This window comes from Salvelinus sp. IW2-2015, linkage group LG4p, assembly GCF_002910315.2.
Source record: "Salvelinus sp. IW2-2015 linkage group LG4p, ASM291031v2, whole genome shotgun sequence".
Lineage (NCBI taxonomy): Eukaryota > Metazoa > Chordata > Actinopteri > Salmoniformes > Salmonidae > Salvelinus > Salvelinus sp. IW2-2015.
In genome coordinates, this window is record NC_036841.1 from 19,375,805 (window position 1) to 19,399,587 (window position 23,783).

The 23,783-nt window shown below is 41.8% G+C and overlaps 1 protein-coding gene across 2 annotated transcripts in view; it reads left to right on the forward strand.

The window, feature by feature from the left end:
• The window catches only part of LOC111960658 (regulation of nuclear pre-mRNA domain-containing protein 2), a 44,944-nt gene that overhangs the window by 9,804 nt on the left and 11,357 nt on the right, over positions 1 to 23,783 (forward strand). For both annotated transcript variants that reach the window (XR_002876880.2, XM_023982776.2), the window contains exons 2-9: positions 11,309 to 11,438; positions 16,687 to 16,835; positions 17,062 to 17,114; positions 17,391 to 17,517; positions 17,823 to 17,998; positions 18,178 to 18,526; positions 18,662 to 18,892; positions 20,219 to 20,398. Coding sequence is in view for 1 of the 2 variants with exons in the window: in XM_023982776.2 (XP_023838544.1) it covers positions 11,309 to 11,438; positions 16,687 to 16,835; positions 17,062 to 17,114; positions 17,391 to 17,517; positions 17,823 to 17,998; positions 18,178 to 18,526; positions 18,662 to 18,892; positions 20,219 to 20,398 (1,395 nt within the window). In the remaining variant the exon portion in view is untranslated. The remainder of the gene's footprint in view (positions 1 to 11,308; positions 11,439 to 16,686; positions 16,836 to 17,061; positions 17,115 to 17,390; positions 17,518 to 17,822; positions 17,999 to 18,177; positions 18,527 to 18,661; positions 18,893 to 20,218; positions 20,399 to 23,783) is intronic.

Genomic DNA, 23,783 nt, shown 5'->3' on the forward strand with positions numbered 1-23,783 from the left:
TGGGGACAAACTTAACTCAGCAAAAAAGAAAGTCCTCTCACTGTCAACTGCGTTTATTTTCGCAAACTTAACATGGTCAGTATTTGTATGAACATAACAAGATTCAACAACTGAGACATAAACTGAACAAGTTCCACAGACATGTGATGACAGAAATTGAATAATGTGTCCCTGAACAAGGGGGGGGGGTCAAAATCAAAAGTAACAGTCAGTATCTGGTGTGGCACCAGCTGCATTAAGTACTGCAGTGCATCTCCTCCTCATGGACTGCACCAGATTTGCCAGTTCTTGCTGTGAGTCTTACCCCACTCTTCCACCAAGGCACCTGCAAGTTCCAGGACATTTCTGGGGGAATGGCCCTAGCCCTCACCTCCGATCCATAGGTCCCAGACGTGCTCAATGGAGTTGAGATCTGGCTCTTGCTGGCATGGCAGAACACTGACATTCCTGTCTGCAGGAAATCACGCACAGAACGAGCAGTATGTCTGGTGGCATTGTCATGCTGGAGTGTCTGTCAGGATGAGCCTGCAGGAAGGGTACCACATGAGGGAGGATGTCTTCCCTGTAACGCACAGCATTGAGATTGCCTGTAATGACAACATGCTCAGTCCTATGATACTGTGACACACCGCCCCAGACCATGACAGACCCTCCACCCCAAATCGCTCCCGCTCCAGAGTACAGGCCTCGTGTAATGCTCATTCCTTCGACGATAAACATGAATCCGACCTCACCCCTGGTGAGACAAAACCACGACTCGTCAGTGAAGAGCACTTTTTGCCAGTCCTGTCTGGTCCAGCGACGGTGGGTTTGTGCCATAGGCGACGTTGTTGCCGGTGATGTCTGGTGAGGACTGCCTTACAACAGCTACAAGCCTCAGTCCAGCCTTCTCAGCCTATTCGGACAGTCTGAGCACTGATGGAGGGATTGTGCGTTCCTGGTGTAACTCGGGCAGTTGTTGTTGCCATCCTGTGCTGTCCGCAGGTGTGATGTTCGGAGTACCGATCCTGTGCAGGTGTTGTTACACGTGGTCTGCCACTGCGAGGACAATCAGCTGTCCGTCTGTCTCCTATGCGCTGTTTGGGCGTCTCACAGTACGGACATTGCATTCATTTCCCTGGCCACATCTGCAGTCCTCATGCCTCCTTGCAACATGCTAAGGCACTTCATGCAGATGAGCAGGGACCTGGGCATCTTCTTTTGGTGTTTTTCAGTGTCCTAAGTTTTCATAACTGTGACCTTAATTGCTACCGTCTGTAAGCTGTTAGTGTCTAATGACAGTTCCACAGGTGCCGGTTACTTAATTGTTTATGGTTCATTGAACAAGCATGGGAAACAGTTTTTAAACCTTTACATGAAGATCTGTGAAGTTATTTGGATTTTTACGAATTATCTTTGAAAGACAGGGTCCTGAAAAAGGGAGTTATGAAGGAAAACTACTGGAGTTGGTGCAGGTACAGCGTATTAGCGCAAATAATATTGCGGATATTGTCAAAATTATACGATTATTATTTTAAAAAATCCGATATGTAACTATCAACCCCCGCCCCACACACACTAGTGGCTAAAGCCTGGCTTTATAATGTTACTGGACGGGTTCAAGCAGACCATCGTTGATCATCTCCTTTCAAAGTGTGTTGCATTATGGGTATAAAAATTGTCAGACTTGCGACAACTACACGTCGACTGCATGAGCTTTACCAAAATCGACGCTTCTCACCAAATGCACCATGCAGCCATGACCTGCATTATGGGAGGTACTATTTGTCAACCAATCATTAAGGTGTCCAAAGAAGTGACTGAAACATGAACCAACTTTGCCATGATTCTAAACAGTCCCTCCAGGATTTCGCAGACATTTTTTGTGATATGTGCGGGCAAAAATGCTTGATTTTGCAGCGTCAATTCTGACATTTTGTATGGCAATATGCAATGATTTTGTCTAATTTGTCACGCATTCGCTGAGGGAAAAAGTTTGACATGTGGCTTGATTGAACCATATTATGCAGTAAATGTGCGTTTATTGGTTGAAATTACAAGCCCTCTTTTTATAATGCGGGAGTGGGTTTTATGCAATAATATTAGGGCTGTCCCTGACAAAAAAAAATGTTCGACTGAGAGTCGTCTTTTCTTTCAACCAATCGGTCAATGTTTAAATGTGTATTTTTCGTAATTTAAGGAAAGGGAAAGGGGGATACCTAGTCAGTTGTACAACTGAATGCATTCTGCAGAAATGTGTCTTCCGCATTTCCTCAGAGAGGTGCGGGGAGCTGCCATAATCGACATCCATGTTTTCGGCGCCCGGGGAACAGTGGGTTAACTGCCTTGCTCAACCTTTTGGTTACTGGCCCAACGCTTTAACTATTAGGATGTGTTGGCAGCAGGTAGCCTATGTGTTTTAATCAAATCAACTATATGCACTGAGCTTGTCTGATGCTTTAAGCGCAATGTTTGATTAAATAATTAAGACACACAAATTACTACACCACAGAACATCACAAATGAGACCACAGAACATCAGTGTTTATCGTGTTGTCCGTGTTGCTGAAGCTGCAAAATAATTAAACCGCAATTTCTGACAAAGTTCTGTTACCGAAATTTGTTTAGGAAAGCATGCACCCTTTTCGTGATCAGGCCTGAACCCCATAATCGCATCAATAAATTGTTTATAACAAACTCCGAACACCATAACACATGACAGCAAAATGGATGCAAAAGACATGACAAATAAACTTGAATTGGGGGAATGTTTGCTGGTTGCTCAGGAGGTAAAGGAAGTCAGATGTGTTTAATACATTTGGCTAGTTGTGTAAAATACTGGAGCTCAAGAAAAATAAGTTAAGGAGCAAGCGCTGCGTGCATATTATGTGTGCCAAAAAGGTGCCGTTAGATTACAATATCCTTTTTATGACCGTTTGGAACAATGTAAACTACACTAGAGGTCGACTTCAAGTTTTCATAACAATCGGAAATCTGTATTTTTGGGCGCCGATTTGCCGATTTTTAATTAATTAATTTTTTATTTTATTTTTTTAATATATATTTTTAGACCTTTATTTAATCTTTATTTAACTAGGCAAGTCAGTTAAGAACACATTCTTATTTTCAATGACGGCCTAGGAACGACAGATTTTTAACCTTGTCAGCTCGGGGGATCCAATCTTGCAACCTTACAGTTAACTAGTCCAATGCTCTAACACCTGATTACATTGCACTCCACGAGGAGCCTGCCTGTTACATGAATGCAGTAAGCTAAGGTAAATTGCTAGCTAGCATTAAACTTATCTTATAAAAAACAATCAATCAATGACGGTCATTGCTCCAATGTGTACTTAACCATAAACATCAATGCCTTTCTTAAAATCAATGCACAAGTATATATTTTTAAACCTGCATATTTAGCTAAAAGAAATCCAGGTTAACCAGGTGAAATTGTGTCATTTCTCTTGCGTTCATTGCACACAGAGTCAGGGTATATGCAACAGTTTGGGCCGCCTGGCTCTTTGCGAACTAATTTGCCAGAATTTTACGTAATTATGACAACATTGAAGGTTGTGCAATGTAACAGGAATATTTAGACTCATATTTAGCCACCCGTTAGATAAAATACGGAACGGAAAAATCGTTTTGTTTTCGAGGTGATAGTTTCCGGATTAGTCAAAGGTATATGGTTTAGAGAGAAATAGTCGACGCGTTATAATTCCTGTAATAACTTGCGGCTGAACTTGAAAGGGGTTCCTTCGTTATTTTACCGTTCATGTCTTCCATAGAGAATGTCTTGATCTCCTTCAAATAAGGTCTGTGTTTCGTGCAGGCTTAATAAACCGCCTCGACGTTTCGATACCCGTCTAAACCTCACTAGGATAAGGCAACGTTTGTCAACATATTTTCATAAATCCACTCTACAAAAAAAATGATCTTCGCTTATATTTAGCCAATATTAATCAGAGTTACCTTGTCTTATGGATATCTACACAGTTATAAAATTGGCACGGTGGTGTAAGCCTACACAAAACACAGACCTTATTTTAAGTGAATCTAAAAAATATCCTATGGAATAAATGAAGGAACCGCTTTTCAGATTTTGCTAGGCGTCATGGGAATTATGACTCGCACTTTCGTCGTCAATTCTTACCATGCCCATTATTAAAATAGGATTTCCTGCATATAGAAATGACAGTTTTTGTTTTCAACATTCATCACAGGTAACTTAAACTCTATTTTTATTCAAACAGTTGAGAGTATTTGTCTCCTAAGCAGACTCTTCAGTATCATTGTCACTTCAGAGCTGTGTGTGTGTGTGTGGTGTGTGTGTGTGTGGTGTGTGTGTGTGTGTGTGTGTGTGTGTGTGTGTGTGTGTGTGTGTGTGTGTGTGTGTGTGTGTGTGTGTGTGTGTGTGTGTGTGTGTGTGTGTGTGTGTGTATTTATGTATTATATTAGTTTAGTATTAAGTTAAAATAAAAGTGTTCATTGGTCATTCAGTATTTTTGCAATTGTCATTATTACAAAAATGTGTGTGTGTGTGTATGATATATATATAAAAAATTATTTAAATAAATTGGCCGATTAATCGGTATCGGCTTTTTTTGTCCTCCAATAATCGGTATCGGTATCGGCGTTGAAAAAATCATAATCGGTCGACCTCTAAACTACACAAAATAAATTACAAGCTTACCAGAGTGTCTGTTGTAATGTTTTTTTGCAAATACTTTATTGTAGCAAATACTAAAAACAGTTGCATTCATTCGTGAATGCAATTTCCAAAATGGAACAGTTTATTTGTTTACGCAAATTTTTCAAGGATTGCTTTGTTAGTTTATTTAAAAACTAAAATGCTTGATTGCATTTCAAATCATGAATGAGTCGTATGCTGTCTGATGACATGAACGAATTAATGATTGACTGATACAGTAGCGTATACAACTAATAAAATATAGGGCTAAGTAAGTTAGGCTATTATGACTAAAAAGGATGCACTCTTAGGCCTTCAGCTCGATGGTGGTTATACAAGACTCCAATACTAAGCCAACTAATGGTGATGACATTACTTATTATTATAATGATGGTTGTAATAATAACAATAAGGAGATCAAGAAAAAGGAGAATTATTCTAAGTATAATTTCTTTGACAATTTGGAACAGTGTAAACAACACTAAATCAGTTCTAATTACAACCAGAGAGGCTGAGCTAACGGAAAAAATGTAAAGCCTTTATTAGAGCATACAGCTTTCTCTAACGGGTTGTGGTTTTGTGCGCACGGAATCAGTAGGCTATTATACACTCAAACAGGCAACAGAAGCAGGAACTATCTTATATCTGTAGATATATATGTATGGTTTATAAAACCAAGAAAATGTAACGGTTAGGCTATTGATTAAAGACCTAATTAAGTTGGGGTTTCCTCTTTTCTTAGACAATAAGGCAACAGCTTTTTTTCTCGTCTCCTAACTCCGCTGCTGCCTGTTCTGTGCTGAAATAGTGCGGTGATTGGTCAAATTTGCAAGTGCTCACATAATATGCGGGGAATGCAAAAAAATATATATATATATTTTGGTGCATTAGCATCGAGTAGCCCCTGCGATATGCAACTTTTCAGGGAAGTCAGGAACCAATATGCTCAGTCAGTTAGGAAAGCTAAGGCTAGCTTTTTCAAACAGACATTTGCTTCCTGTAGCACTAATTCCCAAAAGTTTTGGGACACTGTAAAGTCCATGGAGAATAAGAGCACTTCCTCCCAGCTGCCCACTGTACTGAGGATAGGAAACACTGTTACCACTGATAAATCTACGATAATCGATCATTTCAATAAGCATTTTTCCACGGCTGGCTATGCTTTCCACCTGGTTACCCCTACCTCGACCAACATCTCAGCACCCCCTGCAGCTACTTGCCCAACCGCTTCTCCTTCACCCAAATCCAGACAGCTGATGTTCTGAAAGAGCTGTAAAAATCTGGATCCCTACAAATCAGCTGGGCTAGACAATCTGGACGCTCTCTTTCTAAAATTATCCGCCAAAATTTTTGCACCCCTTATTACTAACCTATTCAACCTCTCTTTCGTATCATCTGAGATCCCCAAAGATTGGAAAGCTGCCGCGGTCATCCCCCTCTTCAAAGGGGGAGACCCTCTAGACCCAAACTGTTAGAGACCTATATCCATCCTGCCCTGCCTTTCTAAAATCTTCGAAAGCCAAGTTAACAAACAGATCACCGACCATTTCGAATCCCACCGTACCTTCTCCACTATGCAGTATGGTTTCCGAGCTGGACATGGGTGCACCGCAACCACACTCAAGGTCTTAAACGATATCATAACCGCCATCGATAAATGACAGTACTGTGCAGCCGTCTTCATCAACCTGGCCAAGGCTTTCGACTCTGTCAATCACCACATTCTTATCGGCAGACTCAATAGCCTTGGCTTCTCAAATGACTGCCTCGCCTGGTTCACCAACTACTTCTCAGATAGAGTTCAGTGTGTCAAATTGGAGGGCCTGTTGTCCGGACCTCTGACAGTCTCTATGGGGGTGCCACAGGGTTAAATTCTCGGGCCGACTCTTTTCTCTGTATATATCAATGATGTCGCTCTTGCTGCTGGTGATTATTTGATTCACCTCTACACAGACGACACCATTCTGTATACATCTGGCACTTTGGACATTGTGCTAACAAACCTCCAAATAAGCTTCGACGCCATACAACACGCCTTCCGTGGCCTCCAGCTGCTTTTAAATATTAGTAAAACTAAGTGCATCCTCTTCAACCGATTGCTGCCCGCACCCTCCCGCCCGATTAGCATCACTACTCTGGAGGGTTCTGACCTAGAATATGTGGACAACTACAAATACCTAGGTGTCTGGTTCGACTGTAAAACTCTCCTTCCAGACTCACATTAAGCATCTCCAATCTAAAATTAAATCTAGAATCGGCTTCCTATTTTGCAACAAAGCCTCCTTCACTCATGCTGCCAAACATACCCTCGTAAAACTGACTATCCTACCGATCCTTGACTTCGGCGATGTCATTTACAAAATAGCCCCCAATACACTANATGCTGCCAAACATACCCTCGTAAAACTGACTATCCTACCGATCCTTGACTTCGGCGATGTCATTTACAAAATAGCCCCCAATACACTACTCAGCTAGCTATAACCTTCCAGGTTATAGCTAGCTTATGTAGTTAACTAGTTGTCTAATGTTAGTCAAACAAGCTAACGTACCTTTCTTGCAGTTTCTCTCTTCATATATCTATCTCAGAGTCATGTGAATTGTGTTACGCTCTGCAGGGCTTCTGCCTTATCTCAGCTCACTGGTCACCATAGCAACACCCACCCGTAGCACGCGCTCCAGCAGGTATATTTCACTGGTCACCCCCGAAGCCAACACTTCCTTTTGGCTGCCTTTCCTTCCAGTTCTCTGCTGCCAATGACTGAACAATTGCAAAAATCACTGAAGTTGGAGACTTATCTCCCTCTAACTTTAAGCATCAGCTGTCAGAGCAGCTTACTGATCGCTGTATCTTTAAAATAGCACACACACACTACACTCATCCCCCTTATTATTACTTACCTCTTGCTCTTTTGCATCCCAGTCTCTCTACTTGCACATAATCATCTGCACATCTATCACTCCAGTATTAATGCTAAATTGTAATTATTTTGCGTCTATGGCCTATTTATTGCCTACATTCCTACTCTTCTACACTTGCACACAGATTTTTCTATTGTTATTTTCTATTGTGTCATTGACTTGTACGTTTGTGTAACTCTGTGTTGTTGTTTTTGTCACACTGCTTTGCTTATCTTGCCAGGTTGCAGTTGTTAATGAGAACTTGTTCTCAACTGCGCCTACCTGGTTAAATATAGTGAAATAAAAAAATACTTGTGGATTTTGGATGGCTAATTGTTGTTTACAATTGTGGAAGCAATATTATAGATCTAAATGATAGTAGAGTTTTAGGTTATAGCTAGCTTATGTAGTTAACTAGTATTCCTAATGTTAGTCAAACAAGCTAACGTACCTTTCTTGCAGTTTCTCTTGCAGAAGCACTCAGGTGATTCATGTGAATTGTGTTACGCTCTGCAGAGCGTCTGTATCGATCACTTTGGCACGCTGTGTTTCTTGAGTTGCAGGCTGCCTGCCACAACTCACAGAGCTAAGTAACCTTCAGAACTGTGTTGAACCCAGACAGATGATATATTTACTAAGAAAAGCGAATGTGCTAGTTACAGAACTTTATTAAAACTATGTTTGGAAGAAATAGGATGCTTTTTTTTTGGTGTGGCAGCAATGATTGTCTGCCGTTGCGCATCGCCACACTTAAATGAATGCAGAGGAAACACTGCCTTGACTTATTCCACATTTTGTTGTTACAGCCTGAATTAAAAAATATATTAAATATATGTTTTCCTCTCACCCATCGACACACATTACCCTATAATGACAAAGTGAAAACATGTATTTTTTCCCCCAGGTCTTGCCAAAGATTTTCATGTAGATTTAAGTCAAAACTGTAACTAGGCCACTCAGGAACATTAACTGTCTTGGTAAGCAACTCCAGTGTAGATTTGGCCTTGTGGTTTAGGTTATTGTCATGCTGAAAGGTGAATTAATCTCCAAGTGTCTGGTGGAAAGCAGACTGACTGAACCAAGTTTTGATCTAGGATTTTGCCTGTGCTTAGCACCATTGTGTTTCTTTTTTGTCCAGGAAAACTTCTTAACGTACCCATAACATGATGCAGCCACCACTATGCTTGAAATTATGGAGCGTGGTACTCAGTAATGTGTTGGATTGGATTTTCCCCTAACATAACACTTTGTATTCAGGAGTTAATTGCTCTACCACATTTTTTTGCAGTAGAACTTTAGTGCCTGTTGCAAAAATATTTGTATCCTGTACAGTCTTCCTTCTTTTTACTCTGTCGATTAGGCTAGTATTGTGGAGTAACTAGAATGTTGTTGATCCATTCTCAGTTTTCTCCTATCACAGCCATTAAACTCTGTTTTAAAGTCACCATTGGTCTCATGGTGAAATCTCTGAGCGGTTTCCTTCTTCTCCGGCAACTCCGTTAGGAAGGACGCCTGTCTCTTTGTAGTGACTAGGTTCATTTATACACTATCCAAAGGGTAATTAATAACTTCACCGTGCTCAAAGGGATATTCAATGTCTTTTTTTTACCCATCTACCAATAGGTGCCCTTCTTTGCGAGGCATTGTAAAACCTCCCTGGTTGGTCTTTGTGGTTGAATCTGTGCTTGAAATGTACTCATCGACTCAGGGAACTTACAGCTAATTGTATGTTTGGGGTACAGCGATGAGGTAGTAATTAAAAAATAATGTTAAACCCTGTTGTTGCACACAGAGTGAGGCCATGCAACTTATTATATGACTTGTTAAGCACATTTTTACTCCTGAATTTATTTAGGCTTGCCATAACAAAGGGCGTTGAATACTTTAAACTTTTAATTCTGTATTAATTTGAAAAAAAGTCGAACAATATCACTCCGCTTTGACATTAATGGGGTATTGTGTGTAGGCCAGTGACGACAAAATCTAAATGTAATCTATTTTAAATTCAGGCTGTTAATGGAACAAAATGTTGAAAAAGTCGAGGGATATGAATACTGTCGGAAGGCACTGTAGGTCCATTATCTTTTTTACCAAATAGTTTATATTTGGTTGTAGTCATTCATGTTTAAGTGAAAGCATTTTTTCATCCCATTTAAAAAAAATATATATTGTTATTAGTTTGGACTTTGGTGTCCCGAAAAAAGGCTTAGGCGGCCCTCCCAAGGGTTTCTATGGCAGAAATCATCATGTCATCCCCCCCAAATGCTAACCTCACTTGTTATTGTAACTTTCTCACTCATCAATATTCAGGATTCTTTCAGGATTTTCCGTAATCATGGTAGCATCCCCATTAATGTAGAAGTGTTTAGAAACATATTCTATTCATATTTAAATTTGTATCATTTCATATCCAAAGTGCTGGAGTACAGAGCCAATAGATAAAAAAATGGGTCACTGTCCCAATACTTTTTAAGCTAACTGTAGTTGTTCAACCGCTTTGGGAGTTTGATTTGAATAATAGTGTGGCTAAATGTCATTGTAGCCTATTAAATGCTGCTTTGTTTAGAACGCAGGTGAAATCTTTGAAAACAATTTTTTGAGGAGATGGCTTGCAGATATTTGAAAGCTAATGGGACCCTTGAAAAAATGCTTTGTCTTGGTATTATATAGAACCATAACAGTATCGGTGACAATGATGCCGTCATCACCTGCTAAAGGTATTGAGAGGTTGGGGTTAGTTTGACAACGATGGGAAAGCAGGGAAAATAAGCATATTTATTTTCTTATTTTATCATTTTTAAATGTAGAGCCTACTTGGCCTTGGGTATAGCTTTGTGTCACAGCCTTTGAAAGTGGAACAGCCCAGGGTCTAGGCCAGGGTATCTTGGACCCGGTGCAAGGCTTTCGGCCTGCATCTGTTAAACCACCCAAAACATGGTTTCAATCAGTGCAGGACAGGATGAAGAGTAGCCTAGTTTGTACGAAACACAGGCAAGTTAGCCTTAGGTTACGAGAAGGCAATGTACACGTAACTACCAAAATAAAGCAAACACTTGAGTAAACGAGGGATACAAAGTATATTGAAAGCAGGTGGGGTGCTTGGTTTAGGTCCAGTCAACCCCTTAGAGGGCAAGGTAAACACCAAAAAATACGCAGCCATTCTGAGTGATCACCTTCAACCTATGGTGAAGCATTTCTACCCTGATGGGAGTGGTCTCTTCCAGGATGACAATGCCCTCATCCACAGGGCACGAGTGGTCACTGAATGATTTGATGCGCATGAAAACGATGGAAACCATATGCCATTGGCTGTCTGTCACTAGAGCTCAACACAATTGAACACTTACGGGAAGATTCAGGAGTGGTGGCTGAGACGGTGTTTTCCATCACTATCAACAAAACGGCAAATTATAAAATTGATTGTGAAAGAATGGTGTCGCATCCCTCCAATAGACTTCCAGACACTTGTAGAATCTAGGACAAGACTCATTAAAGCTGTTATGGTGGCTCGTGATGGCCCAACGCCCTATTAAGACACTGTTACCTTTTATTTTGTCAGTTACCTATATAAGCCTATTGCTGTAGTAGTGTCAGTGTCGGGTACTGAAAGGCTTGACAAATAGGAAGTTGTATGGTATTTGTGTGTGTAACACTTGTCATGCTCAATTTTTGTACAGTTCTACCACTTAAGTTTTCAATTCAACTATTCTCCCTCTCCCTCCTTTCTCCTGGCAGCTGAGGCTTCTCACCGTCTCAATTTGTTCTACCTCGCCAACGATGTCATTCAGAACTGTAAGAGGAAAAATGCCATCGTCTACCGTACTGCCTTCGCCGACGTGCTCCCTGAGGCCTTCCAGCTGGTCAAGTGAGTAAACCACACACACTGTGTTAGTTTGTGGCCTCTAGATGCTGATCATGGGTCGGTTTAGCATTTCCCCCCACTAATGGTTAGGATTGTGGGAGGGTGAGCAGATCCTAGCTCTGTACCTATGGGGAAACTTCACCCTGGAGTAAACCACACGGTCAGGGTCAGAGCTAACGTCGACAATACTTTTGTTTATTCACCATACGAGTCAATGACCGTCCCAAATGGCATCCTATTCGTGTTCCCTTTATAGTTCACTACTTTTGACCTGCGCCAATGGAGCTCTGGTCAAAAGTAGTGCACTATACACTCAGTGGCCAGTTTTTTAGGTACACCCCGCTCATGAAATGTATCGTTCCTACAGACAGTGAGTCACGTGGCCATGGCTTGCTATATAAATCAGGCATCGAGGCTAGAGGTCGACCGATTAATCGGAATGGCCGATTAATTAGGGCCGATTTCAAGTTTTCATAACAATCGTAAATCGGTATTTTTGGACAACGATTTGGCCAAATGTAAAAAAAAAAAGAAAAAAAAGAAAAAAATTTACACCTTTATTTAATCTTTATTTAACAAGGCAAGTCAGTTAACACATTCTTATTTTCAATGACGGCCTAGGAACGGTGGGTTAACTGCCTCGTTCAGGGGCAGAACGACAGATTTTTACCTTGTCAGCTCGGGGGATTCAATCTTGCAACCTTACAGTTAGTCTAGTCCAACGCTCTAACCACCTGATTACATTGCACTCCACGAGGAGCCTGCCTGTTACGCGAATGCAGTAGAAGCCAAGGTAAGTTGCTAGCTAGCATTAAACTTATCTTATAAAAAACAATCAATCAATCATAATCACTAGTTAACTACACATGGTTGATGATATTACTAGTTTATCTAGCGTGTCCTGCGTTGCATATAATCGATGCGGTGCGTATCGTTGCTCGAATGTGTACCTAACCATAAACATCAATGCCGTTCTTAAAATCAATACACAGAAGTATATATTTTTAAACTTGCATATTTAGCTAAAAGAAAACCAGGTTAGCAGGCAATATTAACCAGGGGAAATTGTGTCACTTCTCTTGCGTTTATTGCACGCAGAGTCAGTGTATATGCAACAGTTTGGGCCGCCTAATTTGCCAGAATTTTACCTAATTGTGACAAAACATTGAAGGTTGTGCAATGTAACAGCAATATTTAGACTTATGGATGCCACCCGTTAGATAAAATACGGAACGGTTCCGTATTTCACTGAAAGAATAAACGTCTTGTTTTCGAGATGATAGTTTCCGGATTCGACCATATTAATGACCTAAGGCTCGTATTTCTGTGTGTTATTATGTTATAATTAAGTCTATGATTTGATAGAGCAATCTGTCTGAGCGATGATAGTTACCAGCAGGCTCGTAAGCATTCATTCAAACAGCACTTTCCTGCGTTTTGCAAGCAGCTCTTTGCTGTGCTTCAAGCATTGCGCTGTTTATGACTTCAAGCCCATCAACTCCCGAAATTAGGCTGGTGTAATCGATGTGAAATGGCTAGCTAGTTAGCGTGGTGCGCGCTAATAGCGTTTCAAACGTCACTCGCTCTGAGACTTGGAGTAGTTATTCCCCTTGCTCTGCATGGGTAACGCTGCTTCGAGGGTGGCTGTTGTCGATGTGTTCCTGGTTCGAGCCCAGGTAGCGGTGAGGAGAGGGACGGTAGCTATACTGTTACACTGGCAATACTAAAGTGCCTATAAGAACATCCAATAGTCAAAGGTATATGAAATACAAATGGTATAGAGAGAAATAGTCCTATAATTCCTATAATAACTACAACCTAAAACTTCTTACCTGGGAATATTGAAGACTCATGTTAAAAGGAACCACCAGCTTTCATATGTTCTCATGTTCTGAGCAAGGAACTTAAACGTTAGCTTTCTTACATGGCATATATTGCACTTTTACGTTCTTCTCCAAGACTTTGTTTTTGCATTATTTAAACCAAATTGAACATGTTTCATTATTTATTTGAGGCTAAATTGATTTTATTGATGTATTATATTAAGTTAAAATAAGTGTTCATTCAGTATTGTTGTAATTGTCATTATTACAAATAAATGTAAAAAATCGGCCGATTAATCGGTATCTGTTTTTTTTGGTCCTCCAATTATCAGTATCGGCGTTGAAAAATCATAATCGGTCGACCTCTAGCGTCTGTAAGTTGTTGAAGGCCAGCATCGCGGAGTCGCCTCTTCACTATTGACGTTGAGACGGGTACTATTTAATGAAGCTGCCTGTTGAGGACTTGTGAGGCGTCTGTTTCTCAAACTAGACACTCTAATGTACTTGTCCTCTTGCTCAGTTGTGCACCGGGGCCTCTGACTCTTTCTATTCTGGTTAGAGCCAGTTTGCTCTGTTCTGTGAAGGGAGTAGTACACAGCGTTGTACGAGATCTTCAGTTTCTTTCCAATAGACTGACGAGTTTCAGAAGAAAGTCTTTGTTTCTGGCCATTTTGAGCCTGTAATCGAACCCACAAATGCTGATGCTCCAGATACTCAACTAGTCTAAAGAAGGCCAGTTTTATTGCTTCTTTAATTAGGACAACAGTTTTTCAGCTGTGCTAACATAATTGCAAAAGGGTTTTCTAATGATCAATTAGCCTTTAAAAATAATAAACTTGGAATAGCTAACACAACGTGCCTTTGGAACACAGGAGTGATGGTTGCTGATAATCGTCCTCTGTACGCCTATGTAGATATTTCATTAATAATCAGCCGTTTCCTGCTACAATAGTAATTTACAACATTAACAATGTCTACACTGTATTTCTGATCAATTTGATGTTATTTTAATTGACAAAAAATGTGCTTTTCTTTCAAAAACAAGGAGTGGTGTAGTGTATACTTGCATTTCCACAGAGGTTCTAGGAGGAAGCGGGGCCTTGACTAGACCAGTGAGAGGAACCTATTATGTTCCTGACTAGCAACTGTCTAGATGTGGAAGGAGTTGACTCCTGGAAGGAGGGTATAAATGTATGTGCTTGTGTAAACATGTCTTTGTCTTTACAGATGTTTGACCCATTGCGTGAATAAACTTGGTTTGAGCTTTTTCCTAGTCGTCCGTCGAGTAAAAACTCTAAACTTTGTTTAGAACCTAACAGTAGTTTGTTAATGATGTGGACACCAAGAAACTTCAAGCTGTCGACCTGCTCCACTACAGCCCTGTCAATGAGGGTGTGCTCGGCCCTCCTTTTCCTGTAGTCTATGATCAGCTTCTTTGTCTTGCTCACATTGAGGGAGAGGTTGTTGTCCTGGCACCACACTGCCAGGTCTCTTACCTCCCTATAGGCGGTCTCATTGTGTCATTGGCAAACTTAATGATGGTGTTGGAGTTGTGTGTGGCCACGCAGTCATGGGTGAACAGGGAGTACAGGAGGGGACTAAGCATGCACCCCTGAGGGGCCCCTACGTTGAGGATCAGTGTGGCTGATATGTTGTTGCCTACCCTTACCACCTGGAGGCAGCCCATCAGGAAGTCCAGGATCCAGTTGCAGAGGGAGGTGTTTAGTCCCAGGGTCCTTAATTAACTTAGTGATGAGCTTTGAGGGCACTATGGTGTTGAATGCTGAGCTGTAGTCAACGAACAGCATTCTCACATAGGCATTCCTTTGTCCAGGTGGGAATAGGCAGTGTGGAGTGCAATATAGGTTGTGTCATCTCTGGATGTGTTGGAAGGTTATGCAAATTGTAGTGGCTATGGTTTCTGGGATGATGGTGTTGATGTGAGCCATGACCAGCCTTTCAAAGCACTTCATGGCTACAGACATGAGTGCTACAGGGTGATAGTCATTTAGGCAGGTTATCTTGGCGTTCTTGGGCACAGGGACTATGGTGGTCTGCTAAAAACATGAAAATGTCAGTGAAGACACTTGTCAGTTGGTCAGAGCATGCTCTGAGTACGCGTTTTGGTAATCCGTCTGGCCTTGTGAATGTTAACCAGTTTAAAGGTCTTACTCACATCGGCTATGGAGCGCAATATCACACAGTCATATGGAACAGCTGGTGCTCTCATGCATGGTTCAGTATTGCTTGCCTCGAAGCGAGCAAGTAAGGCAATTAGCTCGTCTGGTAGGCTCGCTTCACTGGACAGCTCTTCTATGGGTTTCGCTTTGTAATTCGTAATAGTTTTCGAGCCCTGCCACATCCGACGAACGTCAGATCCAGTTAGTAGGATTCAAACTTAGTCCTGAATTGAAGCTTTGCCTGTGATGGTTCATATAAGGGCATAGCAGGATTTCTTATAAGCGTCCAGATTAGTGTCCCGCTCCTTGAAAGCGGCAGCGTTGCCTGTAATCCATGGCTTCTGGTTGGGATGTATACGTACGGTCACTGTGGGGACGATGTTGTCGATGCACTTATTGATGAAGCTGGTGACTGATGTGGTATTCTCCTCAATGCCGTCGGATGAATCCCGGAACATATTCCAGTTTGTGCTAGCGAAACATTCCTGTAGCTTAGCATCCGCATCATCTGACCACTTCCATATTGAGCGAGTCACTGGTACTTCCTGCTTTAGTTTTTGCTTATAAGCAGGAATTAGGAGAATAGAAATATGGTCAGATTTGCCAATGGAGGGTGAGGGAGAGCTTTGTACGCGTCTCTGGAATGAAAGTGATCTTGTTTTTTCCCTTCTGGTTGCACATGTGACATACTGGTAGGAATGAGGTAAAATGGATGTAAGTTTTCCTGCATTAATTAAAGGCCCCGGCCATGAGGAGCGCCGCTTCTGGGTGTGCGTTCTCTTGTTTGCTTAGGAGCCGTAAAACTTTAGCCTCCGATTCATTAAAGAAAAAATCTTCGTCCAATTCGAGTTGAGTAATCGCTGTTCTGATGTCCAGAAGCTCTTTTCGGTCATAATGTTTCTGCCACCGTATGTTAACAAAAGGTACAAAAAAACGCACATTAATTATAAACAAATACCACAATTGGTTAGGAGCCTGTAAAACGGCATCAAGCTCCATTCTCTCAATCTGCAGCAACTGCGTGATGTCATCGTGTCAGCATGGACCAACATCCCTGTGGAATGTTTCTGACACCTTGTAGAATCCACACCCGAAGAAATCGGGGTGTTCTGGAGGCAAAGGGCGTTCCGACCCAGTACCTCATTGTGGTTGAAATAAGGGGAGTTTGATCTTCTCATCAGGGCTACTCTATCACTTTACACATCATTGACATGTCAGTGAAGAACTTTTCTGTCTCCTGTCCTGCAGTAATGTGGGAGACTCTAAGGTGATGAAGTCAGTGGACAGGATATTATCCATCTGGGAGGAGAGGAGTGTGTACACAGAGGAGCTCATAGCTGAGCTGAGGGCCAGTCTGGTCAAAGAGGAGTCACCTGCTGCTTTAGAAACACCTAAAGGTGAGTGAATCAGTTCCAACCATGTACCACCAGCAGAGTAAACTGTGATATACTGCATGTTTTGAATATCATGGGAAGTGTCTTTTGAAATTGTACAAATGTCAAGATAATGAGGCATCATGTTTATTGTTGTACTTCACTTTTAATTGTGTGGCATTTTAGCTGTTCTGTTCAATGCTTGTGTGTTGTGTTAACTTTGTCATGGACATTTCTTATGTAATTTCAGCTCCAGTCAACTCTAAAGCTGCTCTTCAATCTAAGATTGTAGCTGAATTTGTCGTAAGTGTCCACTACCCACTCTATAGGATAGATTCTATGTTCTGCTCTGTTTAGCTTCTTTTTTTAAATCTCAATTGTATATTTAGAATTTTTTTACTGCATATCCTCTCGAGAAATGACCAAATCGTACCAAATTAACTGTAACTACTGCACTATGAGAACTGTAAATACTTAAAGTAAATGCTTGTACTACAAAGCTAGTATGTTGAGTTGAACATGACCTTAACTATTGCCATGTCCTGTGGTGTGGCTCTCTGACGGTGTCCTGTCATGCAGCCCCAGGCATTCATCGATCATCTTTCTAAGTACCACAGCTCTGTGGAGGAAGTGGAGCTAAAGGAGAAACAGCTAGCAGCCATGAGGGTGGACGTCTGCAGCAGCGAGGACCTCAAGAGACTGAAAGGTAACAAGGTTTAGGCTGACACACAACCTCCTGCAAAGTCGTCCATGAGCATTGACTCTGTCTGTGTCCCAAATTGCACCTTATTTCCTATACAGTGCAACTTTTGACCAGGGCCCACGTCCTCCTGTAATGTTGTCAATGAGGATTGGCACAGGAACTGGAAAAGACACGAGGCATCTCTTACTACTCAGAAAGAAAAAAGCCTTGACCCCTGTCTGGCCGCTCTGACCTCGGAGGAGATGAGGCTTGTTTTTAGCCTGACCAAGTCTTTATTATTTCTCTCTCCAAATCAACCACCCCTTCAGATAAGGCAGGGGGGAAGAGGCACTCCAAGGACTTTGAGGATGGCAGTGCGAAGCTAAAGGAGTTTGTGGCCTTCCTTGACCGGCAGATCAAAGGAGGGTCCCCTCTGTTGAATGCTCTTGGCAACGCAGACATTTTCTACGAGATGCAGTATAAGGAGGTCAAGATAGTCGCCAATGTGAGTAGCTGAACTAGATGGTGTCCGTAATGCCTTTGCATCTGTTGTGAAAGGTTGAAAGCGGTTCTCTTTGGTTTTAGTGGCGGGCTTTAGTAGTAAGACTTGAGTTGCATAGATTTGTAAAAAATAATTGGCCATGTGTTTGAGTCTGAGTGTTTTTTAAAAAACTTATATTTAAGGCGTACAAGACGTTTGCCAACCGGGTGTCCCACCTCAAGCGTAAGCTGGACAGCCTCAAGGCCACCTTACCAGACCTGGACGAGTCGCCCCTCCCCTCGCCCTCGATGGATGCCCCGTCCCCCAATGGCTCAGAGTCCCCCTTCCGTGGCCTGGCCGACCCAGAATCTGACTTGGATGGCCTGGCCATGGATGATGAGGCGGAAATCACTCTGGGGGAAGCACCCAGCCCCCTGTCCTCCCCTGGTGGCTCCCCAAAGCAGGGCTTCACTGTCGGGGAGTTAGACAACCGCGATGTGGAGGACATGGAGCTCTCGGATGAGGAGGAGGCAGAGAGCGTCGGTATCATAGGTGAGGGGGAATGGCAGGTGATGCGGAGCAGGGATTGGGCGCAGGGTGTTAAGGGACAGGATGTATTACTTTCATGTGCCTCATTATAGTTATAAGACTAGATTGTATTGCAACTTGTTTCCTCTGTTTTCACAGTTGAGGAGCGAGTTGAAAGTCCCGTCCCATCTCCAGACCCCATTCCTGTGCCTGTTGTCACACAGCTGCCGCTGGCCACAGAGGCAAAGCCTGTCCCACAGGCCACACCCTCCCCAGCTCTCATGATCCCAGTGACCCCTACAACCAACCTATCAGGCAACCTCGCCAATGTAGACCTGGGTAAAATTAGCTCTATCCTCAGCAGCATCACCTCTGTCATGAAGAAACCAGGTGAGAAACTTCAGCTATTGTAACATCATAAAGGCACTACATGCAGGCAGCCACTGTTGCATCAACGGCACAGTTATTCCGATGGCACATCATAAGCACCATTACATCATCAACACTGTTACTCTGATTTTGCAGTCCAAGGCTGGGGTCAATTCAACCCTTGAATTAAAATTCCAGAAGCAGAATTTTGTTTAATTTGAATTAAAAGTAGAATTTTATTAAAATAAATTAAACTATGATGTGAAACATGAAAGTCTCATTCCTTTGACAAATCTTTTACCAAAAGCATCTCAGTTAATCCTTTAAAAAATAGATACCATTTCAAATATTAGCTTGATTATAACTCAAAGATGTCGAACAGTATTTTTGTGTGCTTTTGTCATGAGATGTTAGGTTGTTCTGGTGTGTTTGATTTGATCTAATGCCTTCTGGGGAAATAATTTAATAACGTGTTAGTGAAATATAAATGATTGAAGACAACATACAAAATTATCTTAGAATATTTATTGTTTTAGGGGAATGAGTTAAATTAAATGGTTCAACCATGTGTTAAACATAGTATTGGCTACCATACATTATGTATAGTATGTATGTACAGATAAATAATAGCCATTTACACTGAACAAAAATAAGCTGAAATAAAAGATCCCAGACTCATACTCATTGGTTGGGCCTAGCTCCCCAGTGGGTGGGCCCAGGCCCACCCATGTCTGCACTCCCTGCCCAGTCATGTGAAATCCATAGATTAGGGCCTAAAGAATTTCAATTGAATGATTTGCTTATATGAACTGTAACTCAGCAAAATCTTTGAAATTGTTGCAAGTTGCGATTTATATTTGTGTTTAGTATAAATTGCCGTTACCTATTTGAATTTCATTGAATTAAGTTCAATTTCCTTTAATTCAAATGGTGTTTTCTGTGGGGTGTGGTCAATTAAAATGTAATACAATAATTGAATTAGAATTAAATTCACAATTTAATTCAGAATTGACCCTGAGGCAGTTGGCCACATCATCGACGCTGTTATTCTTATGTCACTTGTAGCCTAGTATTGTTCCTTTTAGCTACTGTTACATCCTCAAAACATCCTGTTGATTGTGACAACCATAACATTCTATTACATTACTATTACATTGTTAAACAGCATAACATCTTGTGAAGTCAGTGTAACTGAGAAGCCATTATTTAGAGCATTTACCAACTATTCAGTCTGCTGGTCATTAACAAGGTTCCGTCACGGTGATCATCGACAACACATATTCCACTACCCCATGAGGATAATAATAAATGGCCGATTATAAAATCTGTATTTTCCTCCCTCTCCAGGAGTGAGTCCAGGTGCTTCTTTGGTCTGCCCCTCCTCTCCAGCCAAGACCACCCCTCCTGCCCCAGTAGCCCCCCAGGTAGCCAGCCCTCTGGCCAGCGTCCTGTCCAGAGTGGACATGACTCCCGAGGCGCTCCTCAGTGCACTGTCCAAAACCCAGGAGCAGGCCAGTGGGCGACATGGTGAGAAACTGGGGTAGAGCAAATGTCAAAGAGCGACTGAACTCATCGATTCCCCATGTTTTTCTGTCGCTCATTAAGAAAAACACGATTTCAGTCTTGAGGGTGTGGTTTGATGTGAGTGTGTTATCATACCCTGGCAGTTACTGATGTTTGTAGCTCTTGAGACACCGTAGCAACAAACTAGCCTACCACTTCCTCAAAGTAAATAATTTGGACTTTTTTTGCATAGGAGGTTTTAATCACACAACTTTACATCTAGCTAAGGTGTTTGGTGCAGTATTTCTTAAGTAACAAAAATGTGCATGGAAACTTGTAGTGCTCTGTAGACTATAGAGTCTGCTGCTACTATCTATTACCAGAGTATGCATCTGTCTGGCACATCTGTCATGTTTCATAGCGAATCGCGTTACATAACAGGTCGTGGTGGGACACAAGATGCTTGCAAATGGGTTTTGAATTTTAGTTTTTTAAATAATAAGTGGCAGATGGGACACAAGTAAGTATGCATCACCTCAATTCTAATTTAGCCTAAAACAGTGGCAGACTCCGTGCTTGACTTGGGCAGGTCATAGAACTAAGTACCGGCACCTCACATTGTCTACTGCTTGAGTTCCTGCACCTCTACAGTTCCTTCAGAAACTATTCACACCACTTAACTTTTTCTACATCTTGTTGTTATATCCTGAATTTTAAATTGATTAAATTGAGATTTTGTGTCACTGGCCTACACACACTAACACATGAAGTCAACGTTGAATGATGTTTTTAGAAATGTTTACAAATTAATTAAAAATGAAAAGCTGAAATATCTGGGTATTCAACCCCTTTGTTATGGCAAGCCCAAATAAGTTCAGGAGTAAAAATATGCTTAACAAGTCACAATAAGTTGCATGTACTCACTCTGTGTGCAATAATAGTGTTTAACATAATTTTTTTAGTATTACCTCGTCACTGTACCCCATACATACAATTATCTGTAAGGTCCCTCCGTCGAGCAGTGAATTAAAAAGTGTATTCAACCACAAAGACCAGGGAGGTTTCCCAATGCCTTGCAAAGAAGGGCACCTATTGGTAGATGGGTACAACAAAAGCAGACATTGAATATTCCTTTGAGCATGGTGAAGTTATTAATTACACTTTGGATGGTGTATGAATACACCCAGTCACTACAAAGATTCAGGCATCCTTCCTAACTCAGTTGCTGGAGAAGAAGGAAACCGCTCAGGGATTTCACCACGAGGCCAATGGTGACTTTAGAACACTGAGGATGGATCAACAACATTGTAGTTACTCCACAATACTAACCTAAATGACAGTGATAAGGAAGCCTGTACAGAATACAAATATTCCAAAACATGCATCCTGTTTGCAATAAGGCACTAAAGTAAAACTGCAAAGAAATTGACATTTGGTCCTGAATACAAAGCGTTATGTTTGGGGCTAATCCAACACATCACTGAGAACCATATTTTCTTTGTTATTTTTTATATATATTTTTAATCCCTTTTTCTCTCCAATTTCGTGGTATCCAATTGGTTTTTACAGTCTTGTCCATTGCTGTAACTCCCGAGAGCTGTGCGTCCCCTGAAACGCAACTCAGCCTAGCACTGCTTCTTGACACAATGCCCGCTTAACCCGGAAGCCAGCCGCACCAATGTGTCGGAGGAAACATTGTACACCTGGTGACCGTGTCAGCGTGCACTGCGCCCGGCCCGCCACAGGAGTCGCCAGTTGCGCGATGGGACAAGAACATCCCTGCCAGCCAAACCCTCCCCTAACCCGGACGACGCTGGGCCAATTGTGCGCCGCCCCATGGGTCTCCCGGTCGCGGCTGGCTGCGACAGAGCCTGGACTCGAACCAGCATCTCTAGTGGCACAGCTAGCACTGCGATGCAGTGCCTTAGACCACTGCGCCACTCGGGAGGCCCCCTTCATATGTTCAAGCATGGTGGTGGCTGCATCATGTTATGGGGGTATGCTTGTAATTGGCAAGGACTAGGGAGTTTTTTGGGGGGGATAAAAATAAACGGAATAGAGCTAAGCACAAGAAAATAAGGAAAAGCTGGTTGTCTGCTTTCCAAAACACTGCAAAACAAATTCACATTTCAGCAGAAATATACACTGGAGTTGAAGAATTGTAAAAATGATGTGCAAATATTGTACAATCCTGGTGTGCAAAGCCCTTAGAGACTTACCCAGAAAGACTCTCAGCTGTAATCGCTGCCAAAGGTGATTCTAACATGTATTGTCTCAGGGGTGTGAATACTTAAGTAAAATTGTATATATTTCTCTATTTCATTTTATATAAATTTGCAAAAATGTCTAAACATGTTTACACTTTGTGTGTGTGTGTGTGTGTGTGTGTGTGTGTGTGTGTGTGTGTAGATGGGTGAGAGAAAAAACATCTATTTAATCCATTTGAATTCAGGCTGTAACATAACAAAATGTAGAATAAGTCAAGTGTTATGAATACTTTCATAAGGCACTGTAAGTGGCCACTCCATAAAGTGCTCATGGACCAAGTGTTCTGTAAACAAATCCAACAAAACTCAGTTTTTCAATATACAGTGCATTTGGAAAGTATTCAGACCCCTTGACTTTTTCCACATTTTGGTATGTTACAGCCTTATTCTAAAAATGGATTAAATAGATATTTTGTCTCTCACCCATCTACACACACACACACACACACACACACACACACACACAGTACCCCATAATGACATCAATCTACACACGATACCCCATAATGACAGAGCAAAAACATTTAATTTTTTTTGCTGCAAATTTATAAAAAAATGAAAAACCGATATTTTATTTACATAAGTATTCAGATCCTTTGCTATAAGACTCTAAATTGAGTTCAGGTGCATCCTGTTTCCATTGATCATCTTTGAGATTTTTCTACAACTTGATGGGAGTCCACCTGTCTATATAAGGTCTCACTGTTGACATTTCATGTCAGCAAAAACCAAGCCATGAGGTCGAAGGAATTGTCCATAGAGCTCCGAGGCACAGATCTGGGGAAGGGTACCAAAACATTTCTGCAGCATTGAAGGTCGCCAAGAACACAGTGGCCGCCATCATTCTTAAATGGAAGAAGTTTGGAACCACCAAGACTCTTCCTAGAGCTGGCCGCCCGGCCAAACTGAGCAATCGGGGGAGAAGGGCCTTGATCAGGGAGGTGACCAAGAACCTGATGTTTACTCTGAAAGAGCTCCAGAGTTCCTCTGTGGAGATGGGAGAATCTTCCAGAAGGACAACAATCTCTGCAGCACTCCACCAATCAGGCCTTTATGGTAGTGGCCAGATGCAAGCCACTCCTCAGTAAAAGGCACATAACAGCCCACTTGGAGTTTGCCAACAGGCACCTAAAGGACTCTGA